Genomic DNA, 19,375 nt, shown 5'->3' on the forward strand with positions numbered 1-19,375 from the left:
ATGTTAGCTTTCGAGAGCCTGGCTGGCTTTGCCTGAAGTAAAATTGTGAAGTAGATATGGTACATATTAAGCACTCTCTGCTTCCCCATCCTTGGTTTAGGGTTACTAACATTCCTTTGGTAACTGCTAGGTAACTTGTCTCAGCAATCTTTTCTAAGAATCGAAACTCTGTCAACTTCCTTACCCCTCTCAAGTATCTGTTCCTTTCAGGAGGTACATCCTCTTAATATCCTCCAGTCCGCCTCTACTTTACTCTCAAGCCAAATAAGAGAAAAATAAAAATTCTTAATACAATGGACTAACACTGGCATTTGAAATACATTCTTTGATATTTGAGGTAAAATACCATTAATTATGATTTATTAGCACAGACAACATGGGAAGATAAAAGCACTTAGTTGCACAAATTCTTACATAGCCAACAGGAAGACAACCTTGGTATGATTCCTAGAATTCAGGAATAAGGGCTTCTTCTGTGGTGGACCTGCAACCAACAGGCAAAGCTGGATGCCTAAGCATAGCCTTTTATATAATGGGCTGGGTTGAACAATCTAGTTCTACCTTACTCTCTGAAGGACCTCTCTTAGTAGGAAATGGGCTTATGTTAAGATGTTTTAATCCAAGGGGTAAGCCACACAGTTGGAATAGAATTTTTAATATATCCAAAGGAAATGAAGTCATTATGTCAAAAAGATATCTGCACTCCAGTGTTCACTGGGGCACTATTCACAATAGCCAAGATATGGAATCTACCTAAATGTCCATCAGTGAACGAATGGATAGAGAGAATGTGGGATATATACACAGTGGAATACTATTCACTCTAAAAAAAAGAAGAAAATCTGTCATTTGGAACAGCATGGATGAACGTAAAAGACATAAGTTAAATAAACCAGGCACAGAAAGACAAATACCCACATGTTCTCACTGATACGTGGAATCTAAAAAAGTATGAGTAGAGAATAAAATGGTGGTTACCAGGAGCTAGGAGGATGGGGGACTTTGGGGAGATGGTGGTGAAAGGACACAAAATTTCAGTTAGATAGGAGAAATAAGTTCAGAGATCTGTTGTACAACATGGTGACTTTAGTTGATGACAATGTATTGTATTTTGAAAATCACTAAGAAAGTAGACTTTGGCTACTTTCAGATGCACTGGCTTATGCCTGCAATCCCAACACTTTTGGAGGCCAACGTGGGAGAATTGCTTGAGCCCAGGAATGAGACCAGCCAGGGCAACATAGTGAGACCCTGTCTCTACCAAAAGAAACAAAACAAAACAAAATTAGGTGTGGTTGTGTGTACCAGTGGTCCCAGCTACTTGGGAGGCTAAGGTTAGAGGATCACTTGAGCCTAGGAAGTTGAGGCTATGGTGAGCTGTGATTGCACCACTGTACTCCAGCCTGGACAACAGGAGTGAGACCCCGGCTTTTAAAAATAATAATTAAGGCTGGGCATGGTGACTCACACATGTAATCCTAGCACTTTGGGAGGCCATGGTGGGAGGATCACTTGAGCCCAGGAGTTGGAGACCAGCCTGGGCAAGATGCTGAGACTCCATCTCTAAAAAAAAGGGTTTTTTTTTAAATAGTAATTTTAAAAATGTAGATTTTACACGTCCTCACAACAAAAATAAGTGTGTGGAATAACGCATGTTATTTAGCTTGATTGAGCCATTCCATAATATATACCTAGTTCAGAATATCATGTTATACATAATAAATATATAGCTTTTGTCAATTAAACATGTAAAATAAAAGAAAATGAAAAAGAATTTTTATTTCTCTGACTAGCTGTCTTGCAATGATTTAACATTTCTTTGTCTCCTAGGGAAAAGTTAACCATTGGATGCCACCAGCTGGTTGAGATGGAATATACCATGCAGCAGTGCAATGCATCTGTTTATATGGAGGCCAAAAACAGGGGATGGTGTGAAGACGTGCTGAACTATAGGATATAAGTACTGATTTGTAACTTTAAAGGAATTGCATTTGTCCTTAAGAATAACAGAGTCGTTTTCAATCTGGTCAGTCTTTTGGGCCAAACCCAAGAGAATTTAAAGAAGTTTCATAGGTACAAAAAGGTGATCGCCTATTACTGACAATCTCGTTGAAGCTCTAAGAAGCCTAACGTGTCCACTATGGAATAAACTCCGTAGACTCCTCTCTTCTGGAGTTCGCAATGCCTCCCTACCTCTACTCTTGATAGTGAGCCAGTATCTCTAAGGAAAGGAGAGACGTATTTTTAGTCATCCTAGGGCAAGAGCCACTGTGGCACCTGAGGAAGACCCAGAGTACAGTATTAGCATTTCTGTCAAACCTAGGTATGGGCATGTGACCAGAGACACTGCCAAATCCTAAGAAATCATTAGGACGTGATCATGCTCACTGTATTCCACAAATGAAATCTTACTGTGGGCCGTTTTTTGTGATCAAACTGTCATCCATGTTGACCTGGTGAAAATAACACCCTCCTTCACCTCCCTCAAGGTATTGAAATAGAAATTTGACTTAAGCTCCTACTTCCTTATACAGCCTTTCCTTCTGTGGGCTTGTCACTTTTCAGTGCATTTCTAGTGGGGAAGAGCAGGGTGACCCCTCTGCTGAGTTTCTCCTTAAATGTGAAGCATAATAGATTTATGTAATAGAATTTGGTGGCAGTGACTGATGTTTGCCTCTAGCTAAAACCAACTGTTAAGTTGACTTTTTAGTTATGGGATAAGTTGGAAATCCTTGTTTACTGGAATATATTATGCTTTTGTTAACACATTAGATTAAATCGAATTTGGTATTCTATTATAAATGTTTATTTTTTAAAGCAATAAATAACTTATTTTTGGTAAGATTTGGCTTTTTACTTCCAAATTGTTTTTGATATGTATGTAAGGTGTGATTATAAAAGTGACTCTCTCCAATAAAAGAGAACTTGTTCAGGATATTCACTAGTTGGTGTGGGACCTGTTAAGCTTTGGGTTTGCCAGATTAGGAAACCACACCACCAGCTGCACAGATGGGGGCTCCAAATGCCGTCAGAGATATGAGCTTCTGGGCAAATGGAGAAACTTTAAGAGGGCATCTCTGCTCTCTGCCTTTACTTTTCTTTCCTGAGAAGTCAAATATACATTCATCTGTTGCCTGCACACTCCCACAAAAAGAACTTTTTTCAAACCTTTATCCCTCAACTTCTAGTTGTTATTGATGGGTTTTTGTTTTTCCTTGTTCTGGTACCTCCTCTTTTTTTTTTTTTTTTTTGTTATCTCTTTGATATAGTTAATCCTTTCCATAAAATTTCTTTTCAGTCCTATCACATATTTACCCTTATGTCTATTTCAGTCTTTATTTAAAAACTTTTTCAATGTTATTGAGATGTGAAGGTGTCCCTTTTTAATTTTCTAGTCTTTTTTATTTAACATCATTTGTTTTAAAATGTTTGTTTTAGCTTTTATTTCTTCCATTTGAAATGTCAGGTCTTGTTTTTTTTTCATGATCTTAAACTTTATTACTTTTCTATTTGTTGTCCTAATCATGTAATGCCGGGGTTGAGAGTTCCTTTACATTAATGGTTTGCAACTTACTTTTTTTTTTTTTTTTTTTTTTTTTTGAGGCAGAGTCTCACTCTGTCACCCAGGCTGGAGTGTAGTGGCTCGATCTCGGCTCACTGCAACCTCTGCCTCTCGGGTTCAAGCAATTCTCATACCTCAGCTTCCCAAGTAGCTGGGATTACAGGCGTGCGCCATTATGCCTGGCTAATTTTTTCTGTATTTTTAGTAGACATGGGATCTCACCGTGTTTGCCAAGCTGGTCTCGAACTCCTGACCTCAAGTTATCTACCTACCTTCGCCTCCCAAAGTGCTGGGATTACAGGCATGAGCCACCACACTTGGCCTTTGAAACTTACTTTTACAAAAGATAGTTCATTTCTCTCCTGGGAAGACCAGGGAACATCCTCTGGTTTGGAGGGTCTCCAGCTCTCTCCATATTCTGAGCCAAGGAACAGCTGGCTAAAGAATTGAAGTCTGTTGTGTGCCCACAGGGTCCTCTTGTTAAGACCTGCAATGGTCAATTGTGACCGCACAGATTAGAACTTCACAGATGGGTTAATCCCACTTTCATATTGTGGATCTTTGACTATCACATGAAAGACCAGGTGGACAGATCTGAAGCTCTATGTCCTTGATACTTTGAACATCATTTTAAGGGAGAGCAAAAGTCCTTTCATTGTCAATCCAGGTTTATTTAGATGGTGTCTTGGTCAGCTTTCAGATCCTAGGTCACATTGTTCATATTCTTGACTTTTTGCTCCCTTAGCTAGTATGACAGGTTGGGATGAATTTCCCTCTTTCCTCAAAGGGTGATGACTACATCCAGCCTCTCAGGATGTGATACTATCCATGGCCCTTTTCTGACTTCGAGATTGGACAGGCCAGTCACACTCCTATTTATTGGGTATTTTGCTAATAAAACTCACTCCAGTGAATAGAACTGAGCTCCATGAAGGCAGGAACTACACTGTGTCTAGTGTCTCATAGTTGTGGTTAGTTAATATTTTTGACAAATTGACCTGCAGGCTCACCTACTTTAAAAAAAAGACATACTTTACCTTTGCCTACCAAAGTTCGACTTGAAAGCTTCTAAGTTTGTCTGGTCTGTCAGGTGAAAAGCCACTCAGTAAAGTCAAACAGATATACCTCTTTTAGATCTTGGAATATGCCCCACCGAAATGGATTCTTCTGGAGCCAGAGTACCTCGAGGTATTGGCTTTCCTGAGGGTTTTAGTATTAATTATATATACTTGTATTTTAAAAAATCCATCTCTATATTCATGGAATTCTTTAATATCTTTGGCTGTTGTTAAAAGCAAGAATTGGCCCCCCTGAGGGTTTGTAGATGAGTTTTGGCCTGTGACATGAATCCTTCTTAATTCTGATCTAGCTTTGTTTATGAACTAGGTGTAGTTTGTCTCAAATTAATTCTGGATGTTGAAAACCCTGAGGACAGATTCTTGAGCAGAATTACCAATTATAAACCTGGAAGGTGAGGTGGTGGACACCCAGATCTGAGCTACTAGCTTGGTTCAATCTTAAAGCACAAACCATTTTCAACATCCTGTTCTTTATTTCTAATGAGGTAAAATATGGACATGTTCTAAGCCCTTCTTCTAAGCTTGATATTTTAAAGGTTTAGTACCACTTTGGTTAAGCTAGAAAAACAAAACTTTTTTTCCTTCGTAAGTGTAGAGTTCTGTGAGTTCTGTCAAACATGTAATCATCAAGTCAAGATACTAAAGTCACACCACCCCTAAATATTCCCTCATTTCCCTTTGTAATTAACTCCCATCCCCGTCTCAGGAGGCCATTGATGTGTTTGCCATCCCTGTAGTTTTTCCATTCCTGAATGCTATATAAATGGGGACTGTTTTTTTAAGAGACAGGGTCTTGCTATGTTGCCCAAGGCTTGAGTGCAGTGGCTGTTCACAGATATCATAGCATACTACAGCCTTGAACTCCTGGACTCAGGCAATCGTCTCACCTCAGCCTCCTGAGTAGCTGGGATTACAGGTACACGCCACCACGCCCAGCTAGTGGAGGCTTTTGAGTCTGGCTTTTCATTTGGTATGATGCCTGAGACTTACCCATATATCAGTAGTTCATTCTTTTATTCTCAAGAAGTATTGCATTGCCATGGATGTACAAATTTATTCATTCACCAGGTGGAAGGCTACTTCATTGAATTCAGTTTTTGGTGTTTATAAGGCTGCTATCTTCACATACAGGTTTGTGTGAATATTTTCCTTCACTTGGGTAATATGAATGGGATTGCTTTGTCACAGATTAGAAAGTGGATAGATCGTTTTTTAAACTGCCTGTGCACCTTTGCAGTTCCTCCAGCAATGTACGAGAGTTTAAGTTGCTCTGCAACCTAAGCAGAATTTGGTATATTCAGTTTCAGTAGGTGTATGCCATTTTGGTTTTAATTTACATTTTCTTAATGACTGATTTATGATAGTATCTTTCTGTGTTCTTAGTGGCATCCACTTCTTTTGCAAAGTGTTTTCAAATATTTTACCCATTTAAAAATTGTTTTAACAGATCTCATCTTATTACCTTGCTGGATATTTCAGTTCATCTCAGTAGTTTCATTACTCCAAGTTAGGTCTTTCTGTGTGTCTTTTTTTCTGGTTAAAATTATGTTATTCCCTTTGGTCATCCTGAGCAAATGTGTAGCCTCTATTCATATATGCCTCTGTTAAAGGCATTACACACAGATCCAGCATAATGCTTGAGTTTTGCTTCTCACCTTTGTTCAATCCCCAGTAAGGTGTGGAGCTATTAATAAAGTTGAGTATTTTATTGGCCAAGATTATTGGTGCTCATAGGTTGAAGAACCCAGGACATTCACATGAGTTTGTATGTTCCTCTTTATAAACTCTACTTGTTGTTCAAAGTGTCATTAATACTCTTGAGAAACTTGCGGTTTTATTATGAAGGATATCTGCAATTCATAGCAATTACTCCTTTTTAACCTAGAGACACTGATTTAACTTAATAAAACCTGTTTACAGGACCAAATTTGTAGCTCAGCCTTACCAAGGATTTAAGGATTCATATATGAGTGTTTTTCTTTCTCCCTTACACCTAATTAACCTTGTATTTTATGTCTCACTTGCTGACTCTTCAGATCCTTGCAACAAAAAGCAGCTGCGTCTAAATTACGACAGCAACTGAGTTTTGTGTGAATCATATTCACTCCTCTGAAGGCAACTCTGCAGTTACAGAAATGTCCTACTGGGGCTCCTCCTTTGCCTTCTTCAATTTTAAGAATTCTGAGGTCAGGAGAGGTAATAGGGTACATACCTAATTTGTTAATTAAGCAAGGATTCTAGTGATATATCACATACCCAAATCCTGGATTTTCCCTAAAATATGACTATTGGGAATTTGAAAACACGCTGAGCAGTGGTAAAGTACATGACACACTAGAAGCCAAAAATCAGAACCCTACATTTAAAGTTCATAATAAAAGATCCATGCCTAAGTATAACCAATAATATTTGGTTAATTTTAGATATTTTATAGTTTTGCTACCTTTTTAGGAGATTTCGAGTGTTTTATTAAAATCGACCAGAAGTGTGGTATTACCAATATTATTTTGAAACGATTAAAAAATTCCTACTGGTTAAAAAAGGTTTTTTTTAATTGTGCTGAGGCTATGCCATTTTCTGCCTCTCTGAAGAAAGTATGTACCTTTTAGATACGGATTAACAGTAACAAATGGCCATTGAGTACTGTTTTTTCTTTTTTTCATTTACGGAAACTTCTCATCTTCATGAAGACTGGCTACAACAGCTTCTTAAAAAAGATACTTTTTGGCCACCAAACTACCTCTTTGGCATCCAAGGTAATGCAGGAAAACTTTGACCCAAAGTATTTGCATATATTATTTGCATTAAGCATGTCACTTATGAAATGAGAAGTGATCTCAAGGATTTTAGGCTGAATCCTCAACTAAAATTTTATTTCCTTGTGCTGAATAGAACACATACAGATCCATATTAAAAACAGTCATCATATTAGGCAAATTCAATCTGTCAATGTAGTTTTAGTCCAGAACCAAACCAGTGTTAGGAATTACAGAGTTACCAACCAAACTGATTTCCTTTCCTGGTGGTTCTTTGTGTAACAGATGAGAGAAATAAAGTGGCAGAGTACCAGTGAACATTTGGAGAAAATACCTAATTATTTTCTTCCTAACCCAAGTTAGCCACTGAATAGTCATCTCAGAATAGTCATCACTGAATAGTCATCTCATCCCAGTTGGCCCATTAGGTTCCTGTGTGCCTCATCTTGTGAGAAAAAAAAACCTTATATCAATCATTCCTTATTTCAGATGTAAGATGCCGGGTGAGTTATTTTCCCCAAATTTCTTAACCTCATTACTGGAAAAAAATTTCTCAAAACTTTTAGTAATGAATGAGTGTACAAGCAGCAATTGGATATTAATCCCATGGTGCAAGGATTTCCTGCAAAGTACCTTTAATGTGTTTGCATCAGCAGCAAGCATTAGGACATGCTATTTTGGCACCATAAGTTAGGTGTGTAGCACTACACATTACAGACCAAGTCATCCCAACCAATATTTATCCATAAGAACAGATAAACTGAACAAAAACATAGTTCTGATAAAACCTGCATTCACAACCTAATGTAGTTTAAAATAATTTTTTTTCACAATTGAGGGCTGCTATTTAGGATTGTTAATAATAAAAACAGGGATTATATAGAAGATAAAACACTATTTTTTACTGCTATATGTCTTGCTATATAAAACCCTCAACAAGTCAAAATATTTAAAACCAGTGTTTCAAATACCAAAAATCACACCTATGTTACTGTTCAGTAACTCCACTCAAATAAATGTTAGTACTGCATTCTTGAAGGAAAAAAACTGCAGCTGAGGCAAGAGCTCTGAAGTTTGCACTCAGAGAGTTTAAAAGACCCCTACTCTGCAAACTTGAAGACTGCCACTCTGCTTCAATAACTCCAACCTGCCACATTTTACTTCAATAGGTAAAGCACTCTGCTGAGAATATAAAAAGTTATAAAAAGGCAATCATAAAAGATTAAATATTGGTAGGCATGTCAGCTTCCTTTTAATAAAAACAAAAATAGTCAATGTCATCTATTTAAATAAGTATCCTTTGTTATAGAGTGTTCCAGTTATTGAAAAAGGGCCCTTAAAAAACCCAACTGTCTACATCTTTAAACCCTATCCCTCTTACCCCATAATACACATTTGAGGGAAGAGTCATTTAATGTGCAAATTGGCAAAACAAATGTGGAGGAGAGGGGACTTCTTGAAATGATGTGCCCAATCAATTCTCGGTTTATTCTTTTCCAAAAAGTAAAATAACCAAAGTCTTAAAAATACACAAAACAGACCTTCATCTTTGCATTCCTTTCTAAATAAACACAAAAAGTATGTACAGCATGTTTAATAATATGCAATATGCAAAAGCTTTGTGTTGCTGTTAGCAACATCTATACCCACCCACCCTCCTTATTCACAAGTGTACCTCTACTAAACACAATTACATCACTAAGCCTGTTAGTTTGAGAGGGTCTTAAATTTGTTAAAACTGGAAAATCTTTGTATAGGGGCTCCATTCATTTGACTCAAGGTTGTAGACTTCCACCGTATTCAGAAATTCATTGCCATCGAATCCTCCCACTGCATAAATGGTGTTCCCTACAGTTGCAATCCCAGCATTGCTCCTTGGTGAAGTCATATTTCCCATCATCTTCCACTCATTTCTAGTTGGATCATACATTTCCACACAACTGATGGCATGAGAACCATCAAAGCCACCACATACAAACAGTTTTCCTAAAAGAGAAATGACATGGGGTAAATCCAGAGACTAAAGTATAATAAGGTAAAACTCCCCTAAATCTGTCTTTTGCTTAAAAATCAGTGGTTTTTAAAATAGAAATGCCTGTTCATTCTGTCAAAAAGAATTTATTAAATGCTACTAATATGGCAAATACTCTCTAAGAGCTGGGAATCAAATCAATAAAAAAACCATTCCCATATGGAACTTAGGCAACTTAAAAGGGGAAGGGAGAGGAAGCAGTAGCAGCATCTAAATAAAGTACAATTTTCACAAAAACTCTGTGGTAGTTACTACTATTATTTCAAAGAAGAAAAGAAGCAGGAAGAAGCTGGTCAATTATCCTACAGATGCAGCTACTAAGTAGCAAACCAGAATAGTTCTGTGCACTGGACTTTGTATCAGCCCAATGTACAGAATTAAGACTCAGAAGAGATTATAGGAAAGCAGAAAAATATTTTAGGGCTTTCCAACTGTATAAAATGATTTTGGGGCCAGGTGCGGTGGCTCATGCCTATAATCCCAATACTATGGGAGCCCAAGGTGGGAGGACTGCATGAGCCCAGGGGTTCAAGACCAGCCTGGGCAACACAGTGAGACTATGTCTCAATTAAAAAACAAAATAAAATGATTGTGGTACAGAAATTTCTCCTGGAAACAGAGTTATGACTATTTTCAAATAGATAAAATGTTAGCAATAAATACTCTGTAGCTTAGAAAAAATTTTATTACTGATTCTCAAATTCATTATTTTTTCATTTGACCATCACTTAACCAGCTTGCATTCTATGTATCTGTAAACCACACTGACAAGGCTCTAGGCCAATAGGCCGTGTCTACCCTTAAGCTTTCACCAGTTGAGCCGTAGTAAGCCTACTAAAATTCATCCTGGTACCAAAAACAATGCTAACTTTTAAATTATGGTTATATACTTAGACATTAAATAAAAGTCAATAAAATGGATGTGGAAAGAAAGCTATGTCTACATTTAAAAAGTTTAATACTTTGGAAACTTGTTAAAATAGTCTAAAGGTTATATTTCCAATTAGGTATGGAGTAGACAGTTGGAAAAGACTACGGATTTGCATTTACTTTGTTTTGCAGATCAGATTCTTTAAATTCTGGTTCTCTGGGAAACTCAAAATCCAAGATGATGCATTATGGATATGTTTTATAGAAGAAAATGACTTGGAAATTCACTCAGTGCACCCATCAAAAGACTGGCAAATTAAGTTATATATGAAGTATTATAAGTCTTTGATTAGCAAATGTATTTCTAAAGGACAAATCACCCTAATCTCCATTGCATCACCAGAGATGACTGCTTCTGAATTCTTAACTGTACAACTATAGTTATCATTGACCTTTTCTCTCAGAGTTTTAGAACAAAGTCTTGCCACTATCTACTCTTCACTTCTCCAAATCTCAACACTCACCATTAAGAACAGCCACTCCAGCTCCTCGTCTAGCCACATTCATGGGTGCAATTAAAGTCCAGGTGTTATTTTCAGGATTGTATCGTTCTACTGTGTTCAGACAATTCCAAGATTCTGCACCTCCGATTATGTACAAATAACCACCAAGTTCACAGACTGCAGACTGGTGTCTCCCTACAAGAAAAGTCAAGTCAAGATTATTGCTACATCTCCCAGACTTTAAGTGTGTACTACACATACTGTTAATTTAAAGGTCTTTAAAAAAAAAAATGAAAAAAGGAAAAAAATCAACTTACGAATGTTAAGAGGAGCACAGCTCGTCCACAACTTTGTTACAGGATCAAATACATCACAATTTTTCAGTCCTTTTTGACCATATGGATCAGAGCCACCAACGATGTATAATTTTCCATCCAGAGCACACACTCCTATGTAAGTATAAAATAAAGTTATATATTGATAATTTATTTATCATATTTAAATACTGGATATCTCAGGAGAAAATTATTACCTGCATTACAACGGTTAGTTCTCAATTCTGGAACAGGAATCCAGTCATCTATGTTTGAATCATACATCTCTCCACAACTCAGGTCATCTGAGTGGCCATTTGATCCACCTACCACATAGAGCTGGCCCTATGCCAAAAGTGAGAGATGAGAATTTCCAATATCCTGAAGTTATGAGGAAAAAGCTAAATATAGGTTGCTCCTGGAACATGATGTGCTTACCATAAGTACAGCCATTTGAAATCGGGCTCTTGGTGTTCTCATGGGAGCAAGAAAGGACCAATGATCTGTATGTGGGTCATAGCATTCGACTGTTCGAAGACATTCCTCTCTGTTATAGCCACCTGGTAAAAAATAAAACCATATAGACTTATGTTTAAAGTATTAAACTGGGCCATGGTTTCTAGTCCTGTAAGTTTAAGAAATCTGCACAATGAGAAAAAGTATTAAAACTTTTTAGGGATGCCTTAGTTGATCTTTTAACTTAAGTGCTTGTAATAGCTAAAAAAATAACATTATCAGTATAAGTAAACTGCTTAAGTCTTGGCTTGAAAATTAGAAAAATTTAGCCACGACATAATTTTTTTTTAAATTAGAGACAGACATTGAACTGAAGGTTAGCCATATTCAATAGTATTGTTATTTCCCTGTCTTATTGGATTGCCATGAAAGATGGCATATTAAACCCTCTTTTGAAAGTCTGCATGTTACAAAAATGCCCATCTACATGCTTAGCCAGTTGACTGCTTCTTTTATGTCACTCATCCTTCTGTTCTTACCTGCAGCTATGAGTTTGCCATTCATCTCTGCTGTTCCTAGACCAGATCGTGCGTACTGCATAGGAGACATGGGCTTTTCGATTAGCTCATCTTGTTGCATCTCAAAGCTTAAACTCTTACTTAGTTTTGGAGTACTTGTTGGTGAGCTCTGTGGGCTATTTCTCCCATGAAGAAAAATGACACAGAATATACCATCCAGCACAGCCAGGCACAAGTAAGTGTTATCTGTAAGCACAAGAATTCCAGGTTTAAGATGTAATTATTACTTTTGGTTGGTGTCTATGATCCTGAATTGGACTCCACAGTCTCCACATCCCAGACTGGAACAATCTGCTCTCATTTTCCAAATTTAATTGCTTCTGAGTTTTTTCCTCGAGTAGTCAATTTAAAAGGTATTAAATTGGCAACACTCCTTCTTAAACATAGGTAAGCTGAAAACAACTGGCAAGTGCCATATACTTACTTGAAGTCTTTTCTGAAGCAACGATTTTCCACTCATGCTTAGGGCTTTGTACTGTAGCATTTGGAGAAGAGAGACATCCAGTTGAACTGCTACTTATCTGCTTATGGCCATTCTCACGTGGTGGCTTTTTCTGCAAAATCAAAAGGTAGCTACAGAAACCTAGCCAAAGACCACATCTGATGTACCTTTGTTCCTGAGCTATTCCACAACACTGAGTATCCTTCACCTATATGACATTTATAGGACACTAACTTTAACTCAAGCCAGCACTTTCCAAATGACACAAATTACTGGCATACTTCCACCTCCACTTAATGATGAGACAACTACACCTAAACAATTACCCTAGGTAAGAAAAAGCTCAATTTTAACAATTTGAAAAACATGTTGCAAATCAAGACCTCAATAGAAGAAAGAAAAAAACCAATCTATAATTGATATAAGCTCACAGATTTTTATATTAAGTATAGAATCTTCTAAAAGAATGTTGTAAATTTAAAATAGTATGAATTAACAGAGAATACATTTAACCCACTATTTTCATGAAACTGTCAAACCTAACTAAATCATATGTACAGGTATCCTTCATACAATGCCAGCAAAACGTAAGCAGACATAGATTCATCCGGTTTCTCTGAAAGTACTTTACAGGAAAAAAGTGGCAATTACAAGAAACACTTAAAAGAATATTTCTTTAGGTATTATAGAGTGGTTTTCTAGACAAAATTACATCAAAACACAAGAAACAGTAATCAGAAATGAAACATTACTAAAAACAACCAAATATTCACAAAAGTAGAATATACAGGAACACTAAAGAGGGAGAAATGAACAAAGCTGCCAATATCCAAATAATTGTAAGAGAACTACTTTACACATGTGTTCTCATGTATGAGTTTTCCATGATGGTTTCCTTCCAATTACTTTAGCCTTTGCCACTTCCAAAGGATATGATCTTTTGGAATTGGAAGAGTAAAGACTACTCTGAGAGGAACTGCCAAATGAACAGGTAGCACCTTCAGCTCCTGGCCTAGTTTGCTCATCCCACTTGTGCTGGTCCAGACGGCCAGACCACAAGGATAGGTAAAATTTCTAATGGAAATTTCTGTTGCTAGTGGAAGCAAAAAGCCACATAACAAGTAATAGAGAAAAATATTTTGGTAGCTACTTGAAGCTATAAGAAAAAGCTATATCAAAAGTTAGGCCTGAGTGTGGTTACAACATACATAGGCTATTCTGAGAAAAGGCAGGGAATATATCATCAATGGTTATCATTAAATTCCACTTAGATGTTTATTATGTACCTAGGTATTACTAGATACTTTATTTACATCATCTTTTTTAGTCCAGTGAGGGTGATATTATCTACCCATTTTATAGATAAAAATACTGAAACTCAAGAAGATACGCATTGCCCAAGGCAATACAGCTAAAAGAAAGACTAGGACTTATGAAGATAAACCCCACCCTTTTTATACTATGACAAGTTACGTCATAGTATGAAACAGATTTACACTATGACAGGCTGTTTTCCAGTTTTTCACTGTTACTAAAGTTGTGAATGCATCTGTTCATATCACTTTTATACTATGAATATTAAGAATAAAAAATAAGGTTAGACTTATCTAACCTTATCTATTATTATGAATTACAAAGTACATAAAACCTCATCCCAACCTATGGGAAGAAGGGATCCAAATATCACAAATGGATGATGCTTACATTGAGGCTGTATTGGGGTAAGAAAACTGTTCTAATATACAAACTATAATTAAGAGAAAATGACTGTGGAAGAGAAAGGCCCTATAGCAATGCTTCATAACAATGCCTAATAACAAACATAATATAGAAATGCTGGTTAAATCCTTTATATGTAAAGGATATATCCCTAAACCTTATTTTACATGACCTCCCAGAGGATTTGACAGTGTACAGTTTAGTTGTCCTTCAAATTTTCTTCTCCTACCTTAGGTAGCTTTTACAACATGATTAGATTCTTATTGTCCTGTAACTTTTCTAATGGCTTCTTCTCAATGTTCTTTTTCTTTTCTTGAAGTCTAACATGTGTCCCTCTCATCCTCTTCAATTCATGATCTCTATTCATGGCATCACATTCTAATGAGTCACACATGTCAGAATCCCACTTACTCTCAAATTCTTCCTTTTCCCTCATCTTGCTAGCAATCACTAAGGCCTGCTAAGTCAACCTTTGTTAATATAAATGTCTACTTATAGACATACATAAAAAATCCATCCTTTCTCCTTCATACCCCTAGATTAAGCCCTCATCATTTTTTTAAAACCTGAACTACTACTGGCAATAGTCTATAAACTGGGCTCAAACTTTTATTGATCTTCTGCATCTGGTTATAAAAACAGGAAGGGTCCAAGGCAACAATTTGAGAAAATAAAAAACCAGAAATCAGTTGGAATATCCCAGCCCAGAGACTGCCACCTAATAGTTAGACTGTTCCCCAGTTTTTCACTATTACTAAAGTTGTGAATGCATAACTTTCATATCACTGTAGTCTTACCTAAGGCTTCCCACTGCCTATAGGATAAAGTATAAGCCCCATTCGATACTCTTTGCTATCTAACACTTCTCCCTTTATCTGCTATGCAGACTCCTCTAAATCCTAAGACTGCTCAAAAGTTACCTCTTGTGTGAAATATCCCTGGCTTCTCTCCTGTCTCATTGTGTCCTCCCCTTTAGGCCTTTCATAGCTACCCCTTATAAGCCTGTATTGTTTTCCCCACTCTTAGAAGGTCCTACAAGCAGAAACTGTCTCTTAGACACATTTTTGTGTTGCCATACCGAACTATGGCCTGCCATTTATTGGGCACTCAACCTCTCTGCATGTTGAAAACATACTTTTAAAATGTTAACTCGAAATGTTTAGAGTTAAGGGGGAAAATATCCTCAATATATTCAAAATGTACAAACTAAGTTCTCAACTAATTCAAATTCCAAAACTTTTAGAAAATAAAGATATTCACCCACTATTGCCACAGGACACCAGAGAGCTAACACCTGATAATTTGTAACCATATAGGCTACTACTAAGTCTACCACTTACCCTCTGATTTTTAAAGAAAAGCATTCCTCAGTCTGGGTTGAGTCAACTACTTTATAGCTTGTCCCTCAAAAACATAATTTGAGCTAAAGGCCAAATAAAAAGAGGCAAGAGAAAGGCTGCCAGGATGCTAGAAACCTTCTCTTCTTGATTTGGGTAGTTTTTACACTGGTAGGTTCACTGTGTGGCAATTATGACTTGTGTACTTTTCTGTATTTGTCCATAAACTTAAAAAGTTTAGACCTGAGAAGTTTGTTCTCTAGTAATTGTTGATAATGTGTCTGAATAATTATGTGTTTACCCGTAGGGGAGAAATGAAATTGGATTTTATAAAATGCAAAGTAACTCAATCGGCACAGTGGAACTCTACTATATTTTAATTCATTTTGGTTAAGAAACATCTAGATCAGGTTGTAACATATGATCAACCACTTTTAAACTTACTACATTGTATAGTCCATTACCTATACCATTTCTAATTTCCAGTGAGACAGCTCAGTAGTTAAGGTAACATCCAAAATTTCTTTCATAGCCATCAACAATTTAAGTCCCCCTGCCCCTTTTTTAAAAAAACTGAGTTTATCAGTCATGCCTGCCACAAACAACTACTTTTCATAATCTTCCCAAATAATTTCTATATTGTTCCATCTTATTGGTCTTTACTATTTGTAATTCCTGCTTTATGAGGAAAAAATTTCAATAGGGTTTCCTAATTCGTTAATATCTTTTCATGTGGCAAAAATACTAACTCTAAGATATGCTTGTTTTCTCCCAAAAATGTTTCTGTCCAGTTATACCAATGAAATTGGTCTACTTTCCTTTATTAAAGGAAAATTTAAGTATGCTATCAAATTCTCTAGTCAAATTTTAACCTGAGGTTACCTCAGACTGTGCAATGTGTACCTGCACAAACTGAATGTGGTCATCATCACTGCCAAACACCTCAGCCTGTCCATCTAGTAGGTTCCCATCAAGCAGCTTGTGATCAGCTGAGTAGTACAAGGTTTGAACCTGCAAAACAGCAACAGAACACCCATGTGGCTACGGTCACCATGGCTACTCCACTAGTATGCAGATTACACAAACGCCTCAAGGTAACCTCCAGTGTGCTTCTTGAACTTCTTGACATATTACTCTGGCAGGATCCGGAGGTAAAGAAAAATACATGTCATGGTGGTAAAAATTTAAAAAAAAACAAAAACAAAAAACCAAAATCAAATACAAAATCTTTCAATACTGGCTGAAGAGTCGTTGGCTTGATTGGCTTGAAAGAAATCTTCATTTTTTTCATAGCTTCTATCATATAACAGTAAGAAAAAAAGCACTAGTACAATATATACTCTTAAATAATATACATATTTACAATAAAATACTGAATATAGTTTACACCTTTGCAGATAAGTGGTCTGGTTTGCATAAACATATTTCCTTCCTGTAAGCAATGTCAAGAAAAACAAAGAAAAAACAAATGCAAAATTTCAAGCAAGCTGTAGAGTTATCTCCATTGACAGATGCAAATATATAGCAAATGCATCTGACTTTCAAGTGGGAATCATAGAATTTAAAGATAATCTGTTAGCCCTTTTAGAACATAATGATGACAGTGTTTCTGCAGGCCTTACAGATTTGGTAAGCTCTCAAAGGAACTCTGAAATGTTTAAGTGGAGAGAGAAACTCAAGGTTACTCCACTGCTCCACCTGCGTGTTTTCAATTCCCACCATTTCTCCATCAATTTTGTTTATCTTGTGTATTTTTTTAAAAAGTAGCCCAAGTTAAGTGAGTGACTATATGTATGAACAACACCATTGAAAAACACACAGCTTTAAAGACAAGAATCCTGTAAAGGAGTAAACACCATTAAATCATCATCGTTCTCTGCCCACAGCGGATTTTTCTTAGGAGAACTGGGGCAGGACTGCTGCTTCTTTACGTGTCAATACACTTGAGGTTTCTTCTTGTTTCTTCAGTCTTGGGTATCCTAGTTTTGTTAATAAACCTATGGGGAGATAAATCAATGGGGAGGAACAACCATTAGAAGCTTTTACCTACTTGTCAAATTTAAAGCAAAAACCTGTGAAGAAAAATTAAGAATCTACAGAAAATTTCAGTACCACTTCCCATTTCTAAAGCAAATTACAAGCTACTTTAAAGAAAGTTAACAGCACATAATAAGCAAAGAAATAAAAAAAGAAAAGCAGAAGACCAAACTGAACAGTTCATTCAGCTCACCTGGACACCCCCCCTGTTTCTCAGCTTAGGGGTACCTATAGCAAAATTTAAATTCTTTAGGGTCATGGTTATAAAATAAAAGTGAAAGGGAATCCTTCATGTTATAGCAAAATAATTTTTAAAAGTGGTTGAATCCCATTTACTTTAAAACTAACCTCTTCCATCAGCTCTTCCAGACTGTCTCCATTCTCCCAGATGCTACGCTGCACCCAGTTGATTACCTTTGTATACAATTTGCCATTGCTGGGCAAGCAAACATTATCTTCAAGCATTACCTCCAACTAGAATTGGAAAAAACAATGACATGGATCAGTGTTGGGCTTCTAGTTCTCAGCTTAATTCCCAATTTCATAATAAAGTTGTCACAGATGCACAATTCATTCCATACATTTACTCTAATTTGTAAGGAACCAGTAATCAAAAACAAAGTAAACAAACTGGTAGGTAGAAACTCATTACGCTGATAAGAACAACAGTATAATTTCAATGTACCATTTCATAGTCACTACTCACTTGCTTGAAACACAGACCAAGATTCCATGCCTGGAACTAGATAGTATACATCTGTTTATAGAGTTCACTCCTTACCTTTAGCCTTGGAAGCTTAAGAAACTCCTCCTCTTCCGAAATTTGTAACAAATGCTCCTGAATATAAGCATCAACTTTATTCAACAAACGGGAGTCTCCCATACAACTTGCAAAATTTCGGTAAGAGATGCAGCTGGTAACATCCATTCTTGATAGTAAATAATCACCACAAACCTTGGAAAAGAAATATATGAGTGCCAACACTTACATATCTTTTATTCAACAAATATTTAATGTTCAGTGTGGTAAACACTATATGAAGATACAAAGATGAAGCAAAAATCACTGTCTTAATACAACAAATGTAATAGTGGTAATAACATGTATACAAATGATAAACATCAAATTATGCTATACAGATATTTAAGTTTTAGTTTAAGGAGAGATGCAACAAATTGAAATGCTATGTCAGTTCACATAAGTATTTTCAAGTAGAATAATGTGGTGAGGCTTCATGAAACAGTATCTGAACTGGGCTCTACAGGAGAGATGATATTGATATTGAATGCAGACAGAAGTAGAGAAGATGCTGCAAACAATTTAATTTGGTTGGAGAAAAGATAACTAGGAAATAGTTTTGGAAAAACAGCAACTATATTAGGGAAAATCTAGAATACTAAATTCAGGGATACGTGCTGTAAATTAAGGAAGGATTTTTGAGCCAAGGAGTGGTATTAGAAGAAGGGCTAGCAAATCAAACTTTTTCTTAAAGGCCCAGATAGTAAAAGCATTTTAGGCTTGTAGACCATACTGTTTGTCACAACTGCTCAATTCTGTCATTGTAGCTGGAAAGCAGCCTAGACCATATGTAAATGAACACACATGGTTGTACTGGAATAAAACTTTATAAAAATAGGCAGCTGGCTGGTAGGCCTTAAGTTTACTGGCCCCCATACATTAGGGGATTAA

At 36.5% G+C, this 19,375-nt stretch overlaps 2 protein-coding genes and 1 pseudogene across 12 annotated transcripts in view; 2 read left to right on the forward strand and 1 right to left on the reverse strand.

Annotated features, from left to right (window-relative positions):
* Positions 1-1,954, forward strand: part of LOC105484588 (26S proteasome non-ATPase regulatory subunit 7 pseudogene) — a 9,175-nt pseudogene extending 7,221 nt beyond the window's left edge.
* The window catches only part of LOC105484591 (SWT1 RNA endoribonuclease homolog), a 141,174-nt gene extending 122,426 nt beyond the window's left edge, over positions 1-18,748 (forward strand). For 5 of the 11 annotated variants that reach the window (XM_011746374.3, XM_011746375.2, XM_011746376.3 and 2 more), the window contains one exon: positions 1,831-8,444. In XM_011746374.3, coding sequence (XP_011744676.2) covers positions 1,831-1,960 — 130 coding nt within the window. In that variant the 3' untranslated portion in view covers positions 1,961-8,444. Of the gene's footprint in view, positions 1-1,830; positions 8,445-10,491 lie in introns of those variants that run through there. The other 6 variants (XR_011611989.1, XR_011611988.1, XR_011611996.1 and 3 more) reach the window with 6 other exon arrangements.
* IVNS1AB (influenza virus NS1A binding protein) overlaps positions 7,494-19,375 on the reverse strand; it is a 20,684-nt gene continuing 8,802 nt past the window's right edge. The window contains exons 6-15 of the mRNA XM_011746389.2: positions 18,467-18,640; positions 18,034-18,159; positions 16,552-16,659; positions 12,575-12,704; positions 12,112-12,336; positions 11,555-11,676; positions 11,335-11,461; positions 11,120-11,251; positions 10,824-10,997; positions 7,494-9,383 (exon numbers count right to left, since the gene is read on the reverse strand). Of these exons, the coding sequence (XP_011744691.1) occupies positions 9,130-9,383; positions 10,824-10,997; positions 11,120-11,251; positions 11,335-11,461; positions 11,555-11,676; positions 12,112-12,336; positions 12,575-12,704; positions 16,552-16,659; positions 18,034-18,159; positions 18,467-18,640 (1,572 nt within the window). The 3' untranslated portion in view covers positions 7,494-9,129. The remainder of the gene's footprint in view (positions 9,384-10,823; positions 10,998-11,119; positions 11,252-11,334; positions 11,462-11,554; positions 11,677-12,111; positions 12,337-12,574; positions 12,705-16,551; positions 16,660-18,033; positions 18,160-18,466; positions 18,641-19,375) is intronic.

Source organism: Macaca nemestrina, chromosome 1 (assembly GCF_043159975.1).
Source record: "Macaca nemestrina isolate mMacNem1 chromosome 1, mMacNem.hap1, whole genome shotgun sequence".
Taxonomy (NCBI): domain Eukaryota; kingdom Metazoa; phylum Chordata; class Mammalia; order Primates; family Cercopithecidae; genus Macaca; species Macaca nemestrina.